The 18,409-nt window shown below is 40.5% G+C and overlaps 1 protein-coding gene across 1 annotated transcript in view; it reads right to left on the minus strand.

The window, feature by feature from the left end:
* Positions 1–18,409, minus strand: part of LOC132384441 (proto-oncogene Wnt-3) — a 54,046-nt gene that overhangs the window by 2,704 nt on the left and 32,933 nt on the right. Inside the window, exon 3 of the mRNA XM_059955596.1 lies at positions 9,577–9,842. Coding sequence (XP_059811579.1) covers positions 9,577–9,842 — 266 coding nt within the window. The remainder of the gene's footprint in view (positions 1–9,576; positions 9,843–18,409) is intronic.

Here is an 18,409-nt window from a genome sequence, read left to right on the forward strand (position 1 = left end):
GATTTCAGGGACAGAGGAGGCTATTCAGCCCTTTAATGCATGGTTGATCTGTGATTTAACTCTTGATACCTTGCTTAACAAAATCTATCAAGATCAGAGTTAAAATTAATCATTATCATTCATGACTGAGAGTTCTGAACTTCTAACTCCATTTCCTTGTAGAGCCTTAACTGCTTTGTTTTCCTCAGCATGTTCAGATTCGCTGCAAGTTTTGCATTACAACAAAACCGATCCTTTCGGTAAAGAATCACATGAATAACATAATTTATGGTCTTATAGGTTACAGGGAGAAGGCTGGGGAGTGGGGCTGAGAAGGGAAAAAAGGATCTGCCATGATAGAATGATGGAGAAGACTTGATGGGCCAAATGGCCTAATTCTGCTCCTATGTCTTAAGGTCTTATGGAATAACCCCTTGTTGAACAGTAACCTACATACCGAAACTTCATGCACAATGATAGCAGGTACAATGAAAACAATGGAAAACATACAGAGGGTTATTCTTCACCAAGAAACCTTTCACTTCAGTATGATGGTCCGACCATTTGCTGCCAGACTTTACTCAACTGCTGTAAATTTAGAAGATTCTTAGTCCATGGTCCACCTGGATTAAATGAACGGCCTTATTGCATCTTGACACTGTGCCATCATGATTTAAAATTGAAAACTTCTCCTCTGAATCACAGAGAAATCAACTTCCTGGGCCCAAGGCCTTCGTGTACTTTTTGCCCTTCCAAACTGTGGCCATTGACAAAGTATAATTATAAACTTATTGGCAAATTGTTCTCTTTATCTTCAAGCATCTGCATTTCAGCAATTCTTTTCTGCTGAATATTCAAGTGACCTTTGCCCTAAAATGGCTCAGGTTGACAATCTAAGAACCCACCCTATAAGAGACCAATGCCTTGTCACATCAAGGCTCGATCAGAGCAAAATAAGTCTAGAATCTAAAGTTTTTAAGCATCTTTCCAAAGGAGCAGTAACAAATTATTTTATTTTTTATACATCTAACTAATGACCAGTCAGTGCATTATATTGGAGAAAAAAGAAGAGTTGAACTTAATTCAATCTCTTTTAAAGGGCTGATAAGTGTACAATGGGCCAAATAGCCTTCTTCTTTGGTGTAAGATTCCTGTGGTCTCCTAGAGGTTACCCAATATGGGCCAATGTACAGCAGAGTGCAATTGTTAACAAGTACAGATACAAAATCCACAAAATATGGTCCATGGCTCACAAAGATGAGGAGTTAAGTAAGTGAGTTAAATGTCATTTTCAGACTCAGATGCTACCAGTAATGAACAAAAGCACTAACACTGCAAATCCAAATGGCAGAAATATAACACATCCTGATATACACACACTGATGGCCAAAATAACTTTCAGAAAAAAATCTTGAAACTACTTGGGAAACTTTGAGCACCAAGAACCAAGCATTATACATGGTATGTCAAATTGTCAGGTGAGTGATTAGTTTTTGTTGGACTGCAGGTCATGGTATTTCTTGGGGACTTTGCTATTGCTTGCTTGGTGGGTGGAGGGTGCTGATGCTTTTTGCTGAATTAAGTGGGGGAGAGGAAGGGTTGATGCCTTGCTGCTGCTTGTGCATAGGAGGGGGACTCTGGGGTTCTAATGTTTTTACTGTAACCCATTCTTTGGGACACTTCTGTTTTTGTGGATGTCTGCGAAGAAAAAGAATTTCAGGTTGTATATTGTATACCTTCTCTGATACGTATTAAATGAAACTATTGAACAACAAAGGCATTGTTGTGCTTGGCAGAATTCAAACGAGGACAACCAGGAAGGGTACATTTTGACATTGTTTCAGCTCTATGATTTAGTGTAGGCTGCAGTGATGGTATTCTCCCCACCATGTCAATGGTTCAAGTCCCACTCTGGGATCAGAATCAGGTTTAATATCACTGGTATATTTCATAAAATTTGTTGTTTTGCAGCAGCAGTATTGTGCAACACATAATAAAAAAAAATTACTATGTATATATATATATAATTAAATGAATAGTGCAAAAACAAGAAGAAAAGAAAATCTAATGGTGGAGGGGACAAAGCATTGAGTGTATGTCTTCAGGCTCCTGTACCTCCTCTTGATGGTAGCAAGGACAAGAAGGGATGTCCTGGGTGATGGGGGTCCTTCATGATGGGTGCTGTCTTTCTGAGGCATCACCATTTGAAGGTGTACTCAATACTGGAGAGGCTTTTGCTCATGAGGAAGGTCCAGTGCATTATAGGAAGTGCAGATACATTGGAACAATACTTTGGATGAATCAGGTGTAATATTCAGAGCCTATTGGCCTTGTGAAAATTTTAACAAGCTCTCAATCAACATAACTAAAAAGCAGATTATGTGTTGATATCAAATCACTGCTTGAAGGCCCTTGCATTGTGCAAGTTTTGTCCCTGTGCTTCTTGCAGTTTAACAATATTACTGCCCCAATGGCTGTGTTTTGGGATGTACTGAGGTTATGAAGACTTATAATTCTGTCAAACCTGTTATATGATTTTCTTTGCATTGGAGTCACACACATAGATACACGGAAAGGCATAATATCAAGTAGAAGAGACATTTTTACCAATTTAACCAATTTTTATAGGAGCAGCATCGAAAGTGTCCTGACCAGCTGTATCACCATCTGGTACGGGAATTGTAAGGCATCTGACCATAAGTCCCTACAAAGGATTGCAAGGACTGCTAAGAGGATCATCAGGGTCTCTCTTCCACCCATCAGAGATATTGATCAGGAATGCTGCATACACAGGGCCCTTAGCATTGTAAATGACCCCTCCCATCCTTCTGACAATCTCTTTGACCCCCGAATATCAGGTAGGAGATACCATAGCATTAGGACAAGAACTGCTAGGATGGGACACAGCTTCTTCCCCCAGGCTGTAGGACTACTAAACTTCCTGTCGCCACCTAGGTCTTATCATGTATAAAGCACCAGTTATGTTAAACTGTTTATCTTTTAACTTGTGTTATGAATTTATTTGTGGTAATATTACTTTGTGTTGTGTGTGTGAGTTACACGTACTGAGTTTTGCATCTTTGTCTGGAGGACTGATGTTTCATTTGGCTGTATGTATCCGTACGGATGAATGACAGTAAACTGAACTTGAACTGTTGATCCAACATCTTGAATCTTTCCTTCTTATGTCTTGGGGCTGCTGTTAGTGGATGGGAGGTTTCTAAGGGCGGGAATTCCTGCCTTCTCTCCTCGGCTGACAAGCTAGTTATCAATCAGCAAACGTCACAGATCGATGCATGTGTACACTTTTTTGGAAATTAGGGATAGATTTATAATTTCATACTTGAAATGGTTGCTTTGTTGATGGTGAGGTAAGGAACTCCATATTCTGTTGGAATGCAAAAGTGTGAAGTGAATTGTAGTGTTTGTAGTGTTTTATTTACAATAATTAAGCCTTTTATTCAACATGATAATCCCATTTCCAGCACACAAACATTAACAAGGTTGCTCACAGGGTGCCAGATCAGTTTAGTGGTTGGGTGTGGACACACTCCTGAAGTTTCATTCAGATGGGAATTGAGGGATACAAATAGGATTTGGGCCAAGTCTGTGATAATAAATTAGTATCATCTGAAAAAGTAACTAAGAAAAGGAGCTTGCATTGTACAGGACTTTTATAGTCTTGGGTTGTACAAAATTCTTTCCGAGTCACAGAAGTGCAGTCAGTCACTGATGTAAAATCAAAAGCTAGGCACAAAGCAAGATCCCACCAACCACCTTTAAATTTTCTTTGCACTCTTTCAATCTTAGTTACATCTTTCCTGTAGGTAGGTGACCGAACCTGCACACAATACTCCAAATTAGGCCTCACTAACTTCTTACACAACCTCAACAAAATATCCTGACTTCTGTACTCATATGAAAGCCAATGTGCCTAAAGTTTCCTTTTGATCAAACACTGAGGAAAACCTCCCTATACTTCTATATTATGTTCTCTTGACATAATGAATGGTGTCTCACTTAACATGGCATCCAAAAGATGCTGTGTCCTCCAGTACAGCACTCTGCTCTAAAGAGTCAATTAGATCATGCACTCACACCTCTGGAATGTGACCTTAATCTACACAGGGAGAGGTTCTTTCTATACCACTCCTGCTGCCACTGCTAAATGAATTACAACAACCACATCTACTTTCCCACAATGCTCATAATTAAGCCCACACAATTTTTTTATTTCCACACCTGCACACATTTCAATGGGGTGGGGAGGTCACTGGTAGTCAGTTGATTGATTTTGATCCTTAACCCAAGTAGTCTGAGGCTGGTAGTATTGATCTGCTCACTTCCTGCTGCAGATCAGAGTTCAAAGTCAATTTATTATCAAAGTACATATATGTCACCATATACAACCCTGAGATTCATTTTCTTGTGGGCATACTCAATAAATCCAATCGCCATAATAGAATCAAGAAAAAAAACACACCCAACAGGGCAGACAACCAGTGTGCAAAAGATAACAAACTGCAAATGCAAAAGAAAAATAATGATGATAATAATAATAAGCAATAAATATTGAGAACAGGAGATGAAGAGTCCTTGGAAGTGATTCTATAGCTTGTGGGAACAATTCAGTGACGGGGCAAGTGAAGTTATCCCCTCAGGTTCAAGTGCCTGATAGTTGAGGGGAGCAAAGCTTGGGTCTCCCAGCCCTTCTTGGCTGCAAGAGGCATCACTTTCACCACAGTGCCACATAGCTGCCTCCAGAATTCAGAACAATTGCAGGGTCACACATGTTCAGATCGCTTGGTCTCAACTTGTCATGACTTTGAAGAGTTTTTACAGCTACAGTTGATTTACTGTCTGACTATGACTAGAGAAAAACAGCACAGTCGTGCAATCCTATGGCTAACATAAATGCTTTTAATTTAATCCCAGCTCCACCACTGGCTCATGGATGTGATAAAATTTGAATGTCAGAAATATGCAGGAAAAATTGGGAAAGAAGAGAGCACCAAGCCCATCAGAGTTCCATTTCCATTAACTCATCCATCTCACCCTACTTCACTGCCTCATTCTTTTATGAATCAGTTTTATAAATGTCAATTCTAAATCTAAATAAAGTAAATTTTTGTCCTTCTGACTCGATTTTTTTGGTGCATCATGAGTAAAAATGTGTGGTCAATTTAATTCTAATATACTGGATAATACATTGTACTAAACGATGATTAATCAAAAAACCATTTCTCATACACACATTGGAGCCATAACTATCAATTTTGTTACTTTTCAAAATTAGAATGGGGTTTAATATCACTCACATACGTTGTGAAATTTGTTGTCTTGTGGCAACAGTACAGTGCAAAATAATCAAAAACCACTACAAGTTACAATAAGCAATGGGACAAAGAGAAGGAAATACTGTGGTGGAGGAGGAGGTGTCTGGTCCCATCAACTGCTTCAGAGCAAACAGGAGCATTCTCAAATATCAATTAACCCGAGCAACTTGAGAACAACAGTTTAGTCATAGAGATAGTTTTTAAGGAAAGGAGTTGTGAAAAGGTTGAGGCAGGGGTTTCAACAGCTTAAGCTCTAGACAACTGAAAGCATCAATACCAATGTAAGCTGGGAGACATCAAGGAAGTGGAACAGGGCAGTAATTTTGTCGGAGGGTTGGGAGTACTGAATGGTCAGAAGCTTCATTCACACTCTTCAATGTGAAGAGTGCAGCCGGCAGCTGGGAGCTGTAGGCAGCAATTGCCAGAGTCAAAACAGCCCTGAGTGCAGATTACATCAGCCGAAGCAGACATACTGCTATTCCTTCTCACAGTCAAACTTCTGGAAAGTAACTAATTTACATTACAGTGTAAAAGGGTTCTGATTGAGAGTGAATGACATGTACCTTAAGGGTGTCAAACTATCAATGCATGCCAGAAAGATACACTGGCTTTTTGCCATCTACCTGTTTACACATAGCAAACACCTGGATGAGAAGCTATCCGTGCCAAAATGCCTTCTGTGTTATTTACAGTGCTAAGCTTGTTTCAGGGTGTCACTTGCTGTCTGACATATAAACTGCAGTTACTCCTTTCTTAAACGGATATAATCAACCCATCTATTCCCTCAAGGACTGTCCCCTCTCCAACATTGTTTCCCTCCACTGTTACTGCACCTCAGGGCCACTCTTACCCCTCTACAGCTCCCTATATTTGTCACTTCCATCTATTTAGCAGAACGGTGTTGTTCTGACCAAGGCCTTGCTGTCCATGACTCTCAACCAGTCACACGGTCACATTTTGCTCTCCTCAAGTGCTTTACCTCCGTAGGCCTGCTGGAGAGGGGTAATGGGCAGAACAAGCCCTGAGTGCTGATCGCTTGATTCCTTTCACAATCCTGATTCTGGAAGGCAACCAATATGAATTACTCTTTAAAAGTTTACTGAATGACATATAGCTTTAGGGTTAAAGAAGCTACCTGCCTTTAGTTCACTGTCACTGGCATCTGCCTGAGCACGCTCAACTCCTGGTGAATAACTTGCTTTTGTGCTCACTCATCCCTGCTTCCTCCTAGTGGCATCATCCACAGAAAAGGGATCAGCCATGTGTCACCCTGCCCATCTCACCATTTCCATCAAAGAGCCATCACCAGGGCCTATGGCTGCTTCTATGATGTCACACTCCTTCTCCAATATCAGGGTGGGACTTTCCAGCAACACCACAGCAACCTCACGTGGGCACCACAGAAATGTAGACACTATTACAGCTCGGGGCATCACAGTTCGGAGTTCAATTCCAGATTTCTCTGCAAGGGGTCTGTACGTCCTTCCCGTGGAATAGTGGGTTTTCTCCGGGTGCTCCAGTTTCCTCCCACAGTACCAGTTAGTAGGTTAATTGGTCATTGTGAGTAGTCCCGTGATTAGGCTAGGGTCAAATTAGGGATTTCTGGGCAGTGCAGATCGAAGGACCAGAAGAGCCTATTCTCCGCTGCATCACTAAACAAAAAAATAAAACAAAAACCAAAGTTATTGCTATCAACTCCCATCATAGATGGCCACATCCATTGCTGCTGGCAAGGGATGCTTACTGGAACAGGGCATATGTATGGTGCCGAGTCCCATGTGAATATAGCTGCCTTACATTCATGCCAATGAAGTTGCCCATCGTAACCAATGTAGGGATTATCTATTTCAATGTATAGTCTGCATATATCTATTGGAATAGCTATTCACCCTCGTATATGCAATGGTCAGTTTGATCAGAAGCAAAAACATGGGCACTGAGCTTCTTTCTGGGAAGAGAAAGAAACTCCAACATAATTTAGAATATGACAGCATTGGAGATAGTTATGGATTGAGTGTAAGGGCTGGATAGTATCAGGCTTTCCCCAGAATCCTTCATCTGGCATTGGAGAGGGTCCAGAGGAGGTTCACAAGAATGATCCCAGGAATGAAAGGGTTAATGTATCAGGAGCTTTTGATGGCTCTGCACTTGGAGTTGAGAAGAATAAGGGGAGACTTCTTTGCAATCTCTTAAAGATTGAAAGATCTGGATAAAGTGAATGTGGAGAGGATGTTTCCCAAAGTGGGGGAGTCTAGGACCAGAGGACACAGCCTCAAAATAGAGGGACGTCCATTTAGAACAGAGATAAGGAGGAATTTCTTTAGCCAGAGAGTGGTGCATCTGGTAAATTTATTGCCACAGGCCGCTGTGGAGGCCATGTCATTGGGTACATTTAAGGTGGAAATTGATAGGTACTTGTTTTAGTCAAGGCTTGAAGAGTTAGGGGTTCAAGGCTTGAAGGGTTAGGGGTTCAAGGCTTGAAGAGTTAGGGGTTCAAGGCTTGAAGAGTTCGGGGTTCAAGGCTTGAAGTGTTCAAAATTTTTTTTTGAATTTTTTGAAGAGGTTATGAGGAAAGTTGACGAGGGTAAAGCAGTGGATGTTGTCTATATGGACTTCAGTAAGGCCTTTGACAAGTTTCCGCATGGAAGGTTAGTTAGGAAGGTTCAATCGTTAGGTATTAATATTGAAGTAGTAAAATGGATTCAACAGTGGCTGGATGGAAGATGCCAGAGAGTAGTGGTGGATAACTGTTTGTCAGGTTGGAGGCCGGTGACTAGTGGTGTGCCTCAGGGATCTGTACTGGGTCCAATGTTGTTTGTCATATGCATTAATGATCTGGATGATGGGGTGGTAAATTGGATTAGTAAGTATGCAGATGATACTAAGGTAGGTGGCGTTGTGGATAATGAAGTAGGTTTTCAAAGCATGCAGAGAGATTTAGGCCAGTTAGAAGAGTGGGCTGAACGATGGCAGATGGAGTTTAATGCTGATAAGTGTGAGGTGCTACATTTTGGTAGGAATAATCCAAATAGGACATACATGGTAAATGGTAGGGCATTGAAGAATGCAGTAGAACAGTGATCTAGGAATAATGGTGCATAGTTCCCTGAAGGTGGAATCTCATGTGGATGGGGTGGTGAAGAAAGCTTTTGGTATGTTGGCCTTTATAAATCAGAGCATTGAGTATAGGAGTTGGAATGTAGTGTTAAAATTGTACAAGGCATTTGTAAGGCTGAATTTGGAGTATTGTGTACAGTTCTGGTCACTGAATGATAGGAAAGATGTCAACAAAATAGAGAGAGTACAGAAAAGATTTACTAGAATTTTACCTGGGTTTCAGCACCTAAGTTACAGGGAAAGATTGAATAAGTTAGGTCTTTATTCTTTGGAGCATAGAAGGTTGAGGGGGGACTTGATAGAGGTATTTAAAATTATGAGGGGGATAAATAGAGTTGACGTGGATAGGCTTTTTCCATTGAGAGTAGGGGAGATTCAGACAAGAGGACATGAGTTGAGAGATGGGGACAAAAGTTTACGGGTAACACGAGGGGGAATTTCTTTACTCAGAGAGTGGTAGCTGTGTGGAACAAGCTTCCAGTAGAAGCGGTAGAGGCAGGTTTGGTATTGTCATTTAAAGTTGGATAGGTATATGGACAGGAAAGGAATGGAGGGTTATGGGCTGAGTGCAGGTCAGTGGGACTAGGTGAGAGTAAGCATTCGGCACGGACTGGAAGGGCCGAGATGGCCTGTTTCCGTGCTGTAATTGTTATATGGTTATATGGTTATGGGGAGAAGGCCAGAGATTTTAAAACAGATTGGATCAGCCATGATGAAATGGCAGAACAGACTTGATGGGCCAAATGGCCTAATTCTGCTCCTATATCTTATGGTCTTATCTCACACTCCCCCTGCCCAAGTGCACTAACATTTAGAGCTTGACTCAGTCAGTTCAATTCTTGAATAAGAAATTTGTGAACTCAGTTATCTTTGCAGCACGTTTGTGCATGCTGTACATTATTCCCAGTGTGGAGCTCCAGATGAGACTAAACTGAAGCCTCAAGCAGCTGCCCTGATATATTTTAAAGACCACAGAGAAAATTAACTTCTTCTATGCAAAACATTTTAATTCTTTATCAAAATATTCAAACTTGGTAAATATCTAAAATTATAATTGAGATAAAAGGTGAGTCAAGTAAATTCATCCTCATCCTGGTTTAAAAAGAGTTTATTCCACAAAGACCAAATCTGCTTCATTCCTTACCGTCCGTCCAGCTTCGTTGTTATGTCGGTTCATGGCGGATCTGGCATCCGGCCTGTTCTCCCGTGCATCTGCAAACTCCCTGGACACCAGCACGCCAAATTCGGCATCCTCGCTGCAGCCGCCCCACTTCCAACCCTCGCCCGGTGGACCCTTGTGGTGTGAGTCACAGCCACAGATGGTGTTGGAGCCCTCGGCACAGGAACGTGTCACGGCAAAGGCCACTCCAGCTGAGGCAATGGCATGGACAAAGGCAGACTCCCGGGTGGCTAGCAGTGGAGACAAAAGGAGAGAAGGGAATCAGGAACTCCACAGATCTCAACAGTGCCACAGAAAAGAAGCCAATGGGCATGTTTTGTAATCTGAACTAATGACATGATGCATCTGTAAACTATTGTCAAGATATATGTTGCCAATGTTTGTGTTTCTTTGATCATTAGAAATTTAATTAGCATATATTATCGTAAATAGCAGACGTGGTATTGTGAGTTAAAGAGAGTTTTGCCATTAGGGCCTCTTAGAATCTGTTGCTGAAATGATAATGATTTGAAACAGTCTATTACGTTTTCTTTAATTTGATTCACTTTTAATTTACATACAATATTGTAGCTTGGAGATCATTTTCATAAACTCACATATCATGTGTCGGTGATATTGAGAGTTGCATTAATTTAGATCACAGAAGTGATTCTGTCAATTTGGGAGACTTTGTTCAAGACAGCACGCATTTAAATTGGACAGGAATGGAACATATCATATCTAAAAAATAATCTTTCATCTAAGTTTGCATTTTTCCAGTTTATTTTCTGTATCCTGCTGTCTTGCTTCAAGTACCTCACTCATGTAGGCTTTTAGAGCTGCCACACTTAGTTTCGTATTTGTGAGCCATTTTACTGTGGGGCATCACAGCCAAAACTAATCTTATTTTCTTCCTAATGTGCAAATGCATGCATAATTTTGGCAAGGGTTAATGAATAATAATCAGGAGTGGGGCCTCTGGGATATTTATTTCCTTCTCACTCAGAGACAAGAGCTCATTCGTAGTGTTGTACATTTTTGTGATATTATTATATACTGCTGGTGAAACTTTTCAATTAAAAGGGGATGCTGATGATGAGATTACCCCTTGAAAAACACTTATATCCTCAATCATTTTCTGAAGGTGAGGATCTCCAAATAAAGAGGTCATTTCTGATGAAACTCCCTCTTTAAAGATAATGCGTATAAATAATTGCCCTCCCATATTGAAAGGATTGTAGATAATATTTCTGTTAAAAGAGGTGCTTATGGTGAGATTTTCTCATTAAAAATGACACATTAAGAAGAATTATTACATACATATTGTATAGAATTATTATCTTGACGCATCTTCCCATTGAGAGCATCACTGATTCTTAAGGTTTTGTCTTTAAATTAGGATACATGTGAGATTTCCCCATTAAAGGAGGCACTGATTGTGACCCTCATTTCATTAATAGGAGCACCAATGGTAATAGTTGGGCTTTGAAATGACTTTCAGTGGTTTGCTGATAATCTTCAGATTTCTTTTCATGATATCTACAAACCCCGTCCATTGAGTTGCACACTGGGGACTCCTGTCATTATCATGCCAGTTGGCTGGAAGATCAAATTAGATGGAATCACATCTCATTTCGATCTATTAAATTAGAAAACAGTTATGTAATAATAAAAAAGCATTAATAGTGTATGATATCTCTTTGGATATTTCCTTACTTCTGGAAATAATGACCTTATAGCTTTCAGTTAATACACCTCAGTTTGAACGAAAACTGATCAAGTATTATTAGCATCACTGATGTTTTTATATTGTCTTATAGTGTGTGAATTCCCCCATCCATTCATATACCCTATCTATTACTTTTGGACATACTGGACACAATAAGTTTGGATCTGGTGAATGGTTCTTATCGATGAAAGCTTTCACTGTTGTCTGGGCTGGAAGGGATGTCCAGAGTACATGAAATGTTGTTTATAAATATAAGTCTTTGGCTCTTCCTTCCTTTCTTACTTACATGATCATATTATTTGGAAAAATCAGAACATCCCTGTTTAAGTCTCTCTTTCTAATTTCTTCCCCTGTTCCTGACTGGCACTTCTCTCTGAGGTACACCTAATACTGGGATTTGACCATGGACAGAAAAGGTGACAAAAATTGGCACCACAGTTAGCGCAACGCTATGTTCAGAGTTCAATTCCAGCGTCCTCTGTAAGAAACTTGCACGTTCTTCCTGTGTGCACGTGGGTTTCTTCTGGGTGCTCTGGTTTCCAAAAACATACCAGTTGCTTGGTTAATCAGTCATTACAAATTGTCCTTGATTGGGCTTGGGTTGAATGGGTGGGTTGCTAGGTGGTGCAGCTTGATGGCCAGAAAGGCCAGCTCTGTGTTGTATCTCTAAAATAAAGAAGTATCTCGTTCACTCATTGGCGGAGTGTGTGTCTACTCCCATTGTCTGCTGGCTTTGCTAAAAAAAACATATGGCAGGCCAGAAGAGTTCTGCAGTCCACTCCAATAGCTATCCAAAGATCAGTGACAAATTCTCCCTGACTGAGAGAGAAGTCACCTGTCAAATAGTTTATCTCAACAAGAAGTGGCATCCCCAGGAATGCAGGAAAGAATAAAGCAAAACAAGCATGGAAAGAACTGCAGTGTGGGAGCGATGCAAGCTGCACCAGTACACGTGCATAAGTTATTGTTCCTTTCCAAAGGTAGAATATCACTATTCACTCACTTTCCAGCTGGGGTCACATAGCTCCATTGTCCTAGGTTCAATGCTAACTTCTTGCGCTGTCTGTTTGGATGTTTTCCCAGTGACTGTGTGGGATTCCTCAATCCTCCCACATCCTACAAACATGCCGGTTGGTAATCGGTCACTGTAAGTTGTTCCGTGTGTACGGGACTGGTAGAACCGGTGGGGTGGGCGTGGTGAGGGGAATGTCGATAGGAATATAGGGAGAATAGGTTACAAGGGAAGTAAGTGGTGAATAGAATTGCTCTGTGAGTCTGTATACACTCAGTGGGCTGAAATGGCTCTTGTCATCAGGAAATACGAAGATGTTCAGGTCTAAGAACTTTGCCTGTTTTTTCTTTTAAACCAATGAGGACCAATTGTTTTGTTTTAATAATAGGTGTGTGCCATACTTGAGATTTATTTCAGCTTCATTTACCTAATCTTAGTTGCATAACCCTTCAATAACCTTACCTAACAATGTCCCATTTCAGAGATTGATCCTACAAACCTGTAATAGAGACATTCACTGCCTGTCTTCTGACTATTAGCTTTTCCCTATCAAGCACAGATAATTCTGTCGATCATTATTGGCAAACTACTCGATTATTGTGTTCCAAATTAGAAAACAGCTCTCTATAAACCAAAGGGAAGATAAAGGATAGGACTGAACAAAAAAGATACTTATATAATTCTTTGTGTTATATCAGGGAGTCCTAACATACCTAATGAATGATTCGTAAGGTAGTTTGTGGTATATCACTGGAAACATTGAAGCCAACTCGCACACAGCAAGTTTCCAGAAAATGAAATAGAGTAGAGTATGTGAATGTTGTGGCTGGAGACACCTTCACCCCAATTGACAAAATATATGCTGTTCAAGGGATAAATGTTGGTTAGACCCTCTGGTCTTAATATCCACCTGAGAGTATTGACAGTTTAACATGATATATTAAAAATGATACATTTCTAGTATTGTGCTGGAGAGTCAGCCTGGAATATGAGCTTCAATTGTATTGTACATTTAAATTTTGAATCCTGCACCTAAAACTTCACTACATATATTTTAGAACTGTAATAGTGTGACGCTATTACAGCTCGGGGCTTCAGAGTTCAGAGTTCAACTGACATCACCTGAGCGTTCTCCCTGTGGAATGCATGGGTGCTCCACTGCCCTCCCTCAGTCCAAAGACCTACTGATTAGTAGGTTAATTGGTCATTGTAAACTGTCCTGTGATTAGGCTAGGGTTTAAATTGGGGAATTGTTGTGGGGGGGCCTGTTCAGTGCTGTATCTCTCAATAAAAAAGCATTGTTTTTACTCAGAGATATCAAACTGAAATTGATAAAATAGTGCATCCTTAACTGAATGTTCATCCCCTGAACTGACTTAAACCTTTGTTTGGCATCAAGTGAAACTAAAGTCTTTCCCTAAACCTAAGTAAATATGATTGTGAAAAGACTCGATTGGGTGACGTATATCCTTCATGGAAAGAATCATGCCACCCTCATGTAGGCTAAATAAAACATAAAAGCATGGTTGCGTTTCAATGTCCACAGGACAAGTGGATGTGCATGATGCTTACCAACATCCCAAAAACAGTGATATATTCCTGTTTAATCCTTGGCATTAAATGTGAGAGAAACTTGATGGCTCAGTTTTGGAATGAAAGGGTAATCTTAAATATTTAGCAATGAACAGATGCCAGGAACAGAACAAGCAGCATGGTTGCTAAAGTGATTGTGAATGAGTAACCCACCAAAAGTACGAGACCAATGGATAATGATCTAGGAGACACCATCTGTAGTGTCCTGGGACAGTTTGAGAGTGACTGTGAGTGGTACTGAAGGTGTGGGATGGTCCTCGGATTAAGTATGAGAGAGTGAGTGTGAGAGAGTAATGTTGGAGGTGTGGGAATGTCCTGTGGCAGCTCAGGACAGAGGCTGACTCTCTTGCCTGGAAAATGAGCTGCATTACCTGCTGAGTGTCTGAATCTGCCTTTGTTAGCTCAGTGTCACACTGTATTATTAATACAATAGAGAGAGTTACTTCAGGCAACGTTACCCACTGCAGAGTTCTGGCATTCCCTGACAAATCGTAGCAACAGCCAACTATTCTTAATTCTAGTGTGTCCCCAATCGGGTGGGATAGACTAGGAAATCCCTATTGAAACACTTTCATCAAAATGACTAAAGGGCGTGTGAATGGCGCAGCTATGGCCCTAATCACTAGTTCGCGCTGATATAGTTTGCCCTCTCTCGCAGTGGGGTAGAAGCTTAACTCTTTTTCTCAGTATAAGCTTATTTTGCTCTTTTTAATCCTTTTAGCTCATGAAGCATCAAAACTGATCCTGAGCATTTCAACTCAGAAGCAAATAATGTGTTTTTTAAAAAGAGATATGGTTTAAAAATATAATTTAAGTGGCAGTAATGGCAGAACCAGGCCATAACATCTTGTCGGGTCTGCTGCCCTGGTGCGGGAGGCTGGCTGAAGGGGCGGTGCGGATCAGGGTGAAGGTGTCTGTGGCCACAACATGCACACACTCCTTACTAATCTCAGTGCTCTCCTCACCCACCCACCCACCCCTTTCCTCCCCTCGACAATGTGATTGAAGAGCAAGAAATTTCAAAACCTACTGAATCCCTGAAGAGAAAAGGCACAGGGATAGAACCACAGGGCTCAATCTGAGATAGAGGGAATCTAAAGTTAAAAATGAATAAACATTTTAAATTAGGAAGGTGAATGCATAGAATTCTTGTTTAATTTTATAAAACTGAATCATTAATTAGTTCAATTCTTAGATATTAATAATTACTTAATTCAGTCATTGATTTGAATTGGCTATTTAATTTGTTGCTTTAAAATTCTTAAAGCTTTGCAGATTTCAGAGTGAAGATATGTAAACTTCACTCCTGAACCAGGGTTTGCTCTCAATAAAGCCCACCAAGCATTGCATACTAAGTGCAATCAGTCATCATAAACTGATTGTGAGCTGACTAGGTTGAGGATATAGACCCAAACACAAATCCAACATGTCATGGAATATGAGAGCGTTTGAGTAGTCAGACAACAGGGGCTCAGAGTACCACAGATTACTTGTAAAACAATCCCATTGTTGTCACAGAAAGAGTAGGCCAATATAACAGTGAGAGTAATGATTGCCAAACCTCTGAATATGTGGCCCTGTAAACTGCCCTGAATGGAAGATCTTTCTTGCTCCATTAAAAATCTAATTGAGAAGTAAACTGGCGCTCTCTCCTCTCTTGAGCATTTCCATCACTGTCACACTCTGTGCAAATCCAACCCAGATATAGCTCATGGTTAGAAAATAGTTCTAGTGAAATAAGAAACTATTTTGTGATCTAATACTAAGAATTCAACCCCTCTAAGATTAAGGTGTGAGATGGTGTTAGTTGAGGATAGCAGAAACCAAGAGAGAGTATGGATTGGTAGGGAGCAATGGCAAGATACAAGAGGTTGTGGAGTGTCATCCCCTCTGGCACTGTCAGTCATCAGGTTGCAAAGGGACTAAAAAACCATTGTGTTTCCAGTCTTGGAGATGTGTGCATAGAAGGGAAGCGACTGTTTCTCAAATGTGGTTAAAAGAATGCAGATCATTTTCAATAGTGAGTTGTGCATAACCAGTTCCCCAGAAGCCATGACACAAAAGCCAGGGCTTACTGTTTCTCCCTTGACTGCTGCAATTTAGCTGAGGTGTGTTGTGGTGAGACATGTTATGTACCAGAACTCTGAAACATATGTATAAAGCAAAACAAAACATTTACAAATGATTGTATGGGGCGTGCATTCAAGAATCGAGCTTAAGATGAGATACAGAACCTACACACAAGCTACTTTACAAAGTGACATCCCACCTTTATTAATGGCAGGGTGCCAGAGAATTTTGGTCTGGAGGCATCGTACAAGTCTCAACACTTTTAGAATAAGGTTGCTGTTGATTAGTCAAACTCAATATCATATTGTGTCAGATCATTCTAAAAGCGTATTCTTAAACCTCTCCAAATATCCCCCATAACCTACATTAAACAGTTATTGCAAAAATCTTATGGAATTAAAAGTAATTTTTTTTGTTCATTTGGGAATGTGGGTGTGGCTTGCAAGGATTTATTGCCAACTTTAGTCACTGTCGAGAAGCTGGGTGGTAAATTGTCTTCAGAAGCACTGCAAGTACTCCCACCGTGCTGTCAGCCAGGTAGCTTCAGGATTTTAATTCTACAATGACAGAGTGTTGAAACATTTTCAAGACCAAAAGACATAGGAGCAGAATTAGGTCATTTGGCCCATCGAGTCTTCTCTGCCATCCATCATGACTGGATTTAAATCCCTCTCAACTCCATTCTCCTGCCACCTCCCTGTAGCCTTTGGCACCCTGACTACTCAAGAACCTATCAACCTCTGCTTTAAATATACTCAATGACTTGGTTTCCACAACCACCTGTGGCAATGAATTCCACAGATTCACCATCCTCTGGCTAAAGAAATTCCTCCTCATCTTCATTCTAAATGGACGTTCCCCTATTCTGAAGCTGTGCTCCCTGGTCCTAGACTCCCCCACTATATGGAACATCCTCTCCACATCCACTCTATCTAGACCTTTCAATATTCGATTGGTTTCCATGAGATCCACCTTATTCTTCTAAACTCCGGTGAGTACAGGGCCAGAGCCATCAAGTGCTCTTCATATTTTAACACTTTCATTTCCAGAACTATTCTCGTGAACCCCCTCTGGACCCTCTCCAAAGCCAGCGCATCTTTTCTTAGATTAGGAGCCCAAAACTGCTCGCAATACAAGTGTGGTCTGACCAAAGAATCATAAAGCCTTAGCATTACATCCTTTAGTACAATGAAGACAATGGTACATTTCATGAAGAGATGCTAAGATGTGGCACACATCATGCTTCTGTAGCTGACGAGGGAAGGAGAATGGGTCAGGTTTAGGAGGTACTGTTAAATAAAACATGGTAAGCTGCTGGAGTGTATGTTATAGATAGTGATGATGGGAAGAGCCAATCAAACACCATGTTGTACCATGTTGTCGTGTTTTATGGTTTTTAATGGATCCAGCACTGATCCGAAGTGTAGATTGTTGGGATATGAATCACTCACTTCGGAACAACTAAATCAAAGTAATTACTTGATGTCAGGTTGTTGATCAGTGGTATTGTTCCTGGATGTTGACCTTGGTGGATTTGATTATGCTAATCCCATTGAATGCCTCTGGAAGGTTATTAGACATTCTCTTTCCAGAGGTGGTAATTACTTGTCACTCGAATGGTATGAATATTACTTGTTGCATATCAGCTCAAGACTGAATTTTTATTCTGGTCTTGATACATACAGACTTCCTTATCTGAGGAACTATGAATGGAAAAAGATTGTGGAAATGTCAGTGAATTTACCTTTTGAAGGGAGGACAATTTGAGAAGCAATTGAATGAGCATTTCCCTGTGGAACTCCTCAGTGATATCCTAGGGCTTTGATAATTGGCTTTCAACCATATAATCATCTCTTATGTGTTTGGTCTGACTCTAGAATTTGGATAGGTTTCCCTTGATCCCCACTAACTTCAATTTTATTGAAGCTCTTTGATGCAATTTCTGGTCAAATGCTTCCAATATCTTCACTTTACTTATGAAATGCAGCTACTTTGTTCCCATTTTGATTGAGATTATAAAAAAGTCTAAAACTAAGTAATCCTGGTGAAATACAACTTGAGCACTATCAAAGTGTTAGTATGTTTTGCTGACATTTTCCAAGAATTTCCTGGTGCTTGAGAGCAGACAAACATGACAGTTCAGGGTTTAATGCGTAGTGATTCTAATCATATAGTTTGCCTTTAAATTCTGTGACTACGTATTGTGATGCACAATATGTATAGATGGTTTCCACCTGAAATTACCCCCTTGCACCCTCTAAGAATAGTCTTACGTTGGGGTTGGTTTTTCTTTATAGTCAATCTCACTGGGGTTAGAGAGGTGCACAGACGGAGATATTCATGAAGAGGGTGTTTCACAACCCAGGCAATAGATACTGGGCCACCAATGATGAAGCAATACAAAATTAGACAGA

The sequence above is a fragment of the Hypanus sabinus genome, chromosome X1 (assembly GCF_030144855.1).
Source record: "Hypanus sabinus isolate sHypSab1 chromosome X1, sHypSab1.hap1, whole genome shotgun sequence".
NCBI lineage: Eukaryota > Metazoa > Chordata > Chondrichthyes > Myliobatiformes > Dasyatidae > Hypanus > Hypanus sabinus.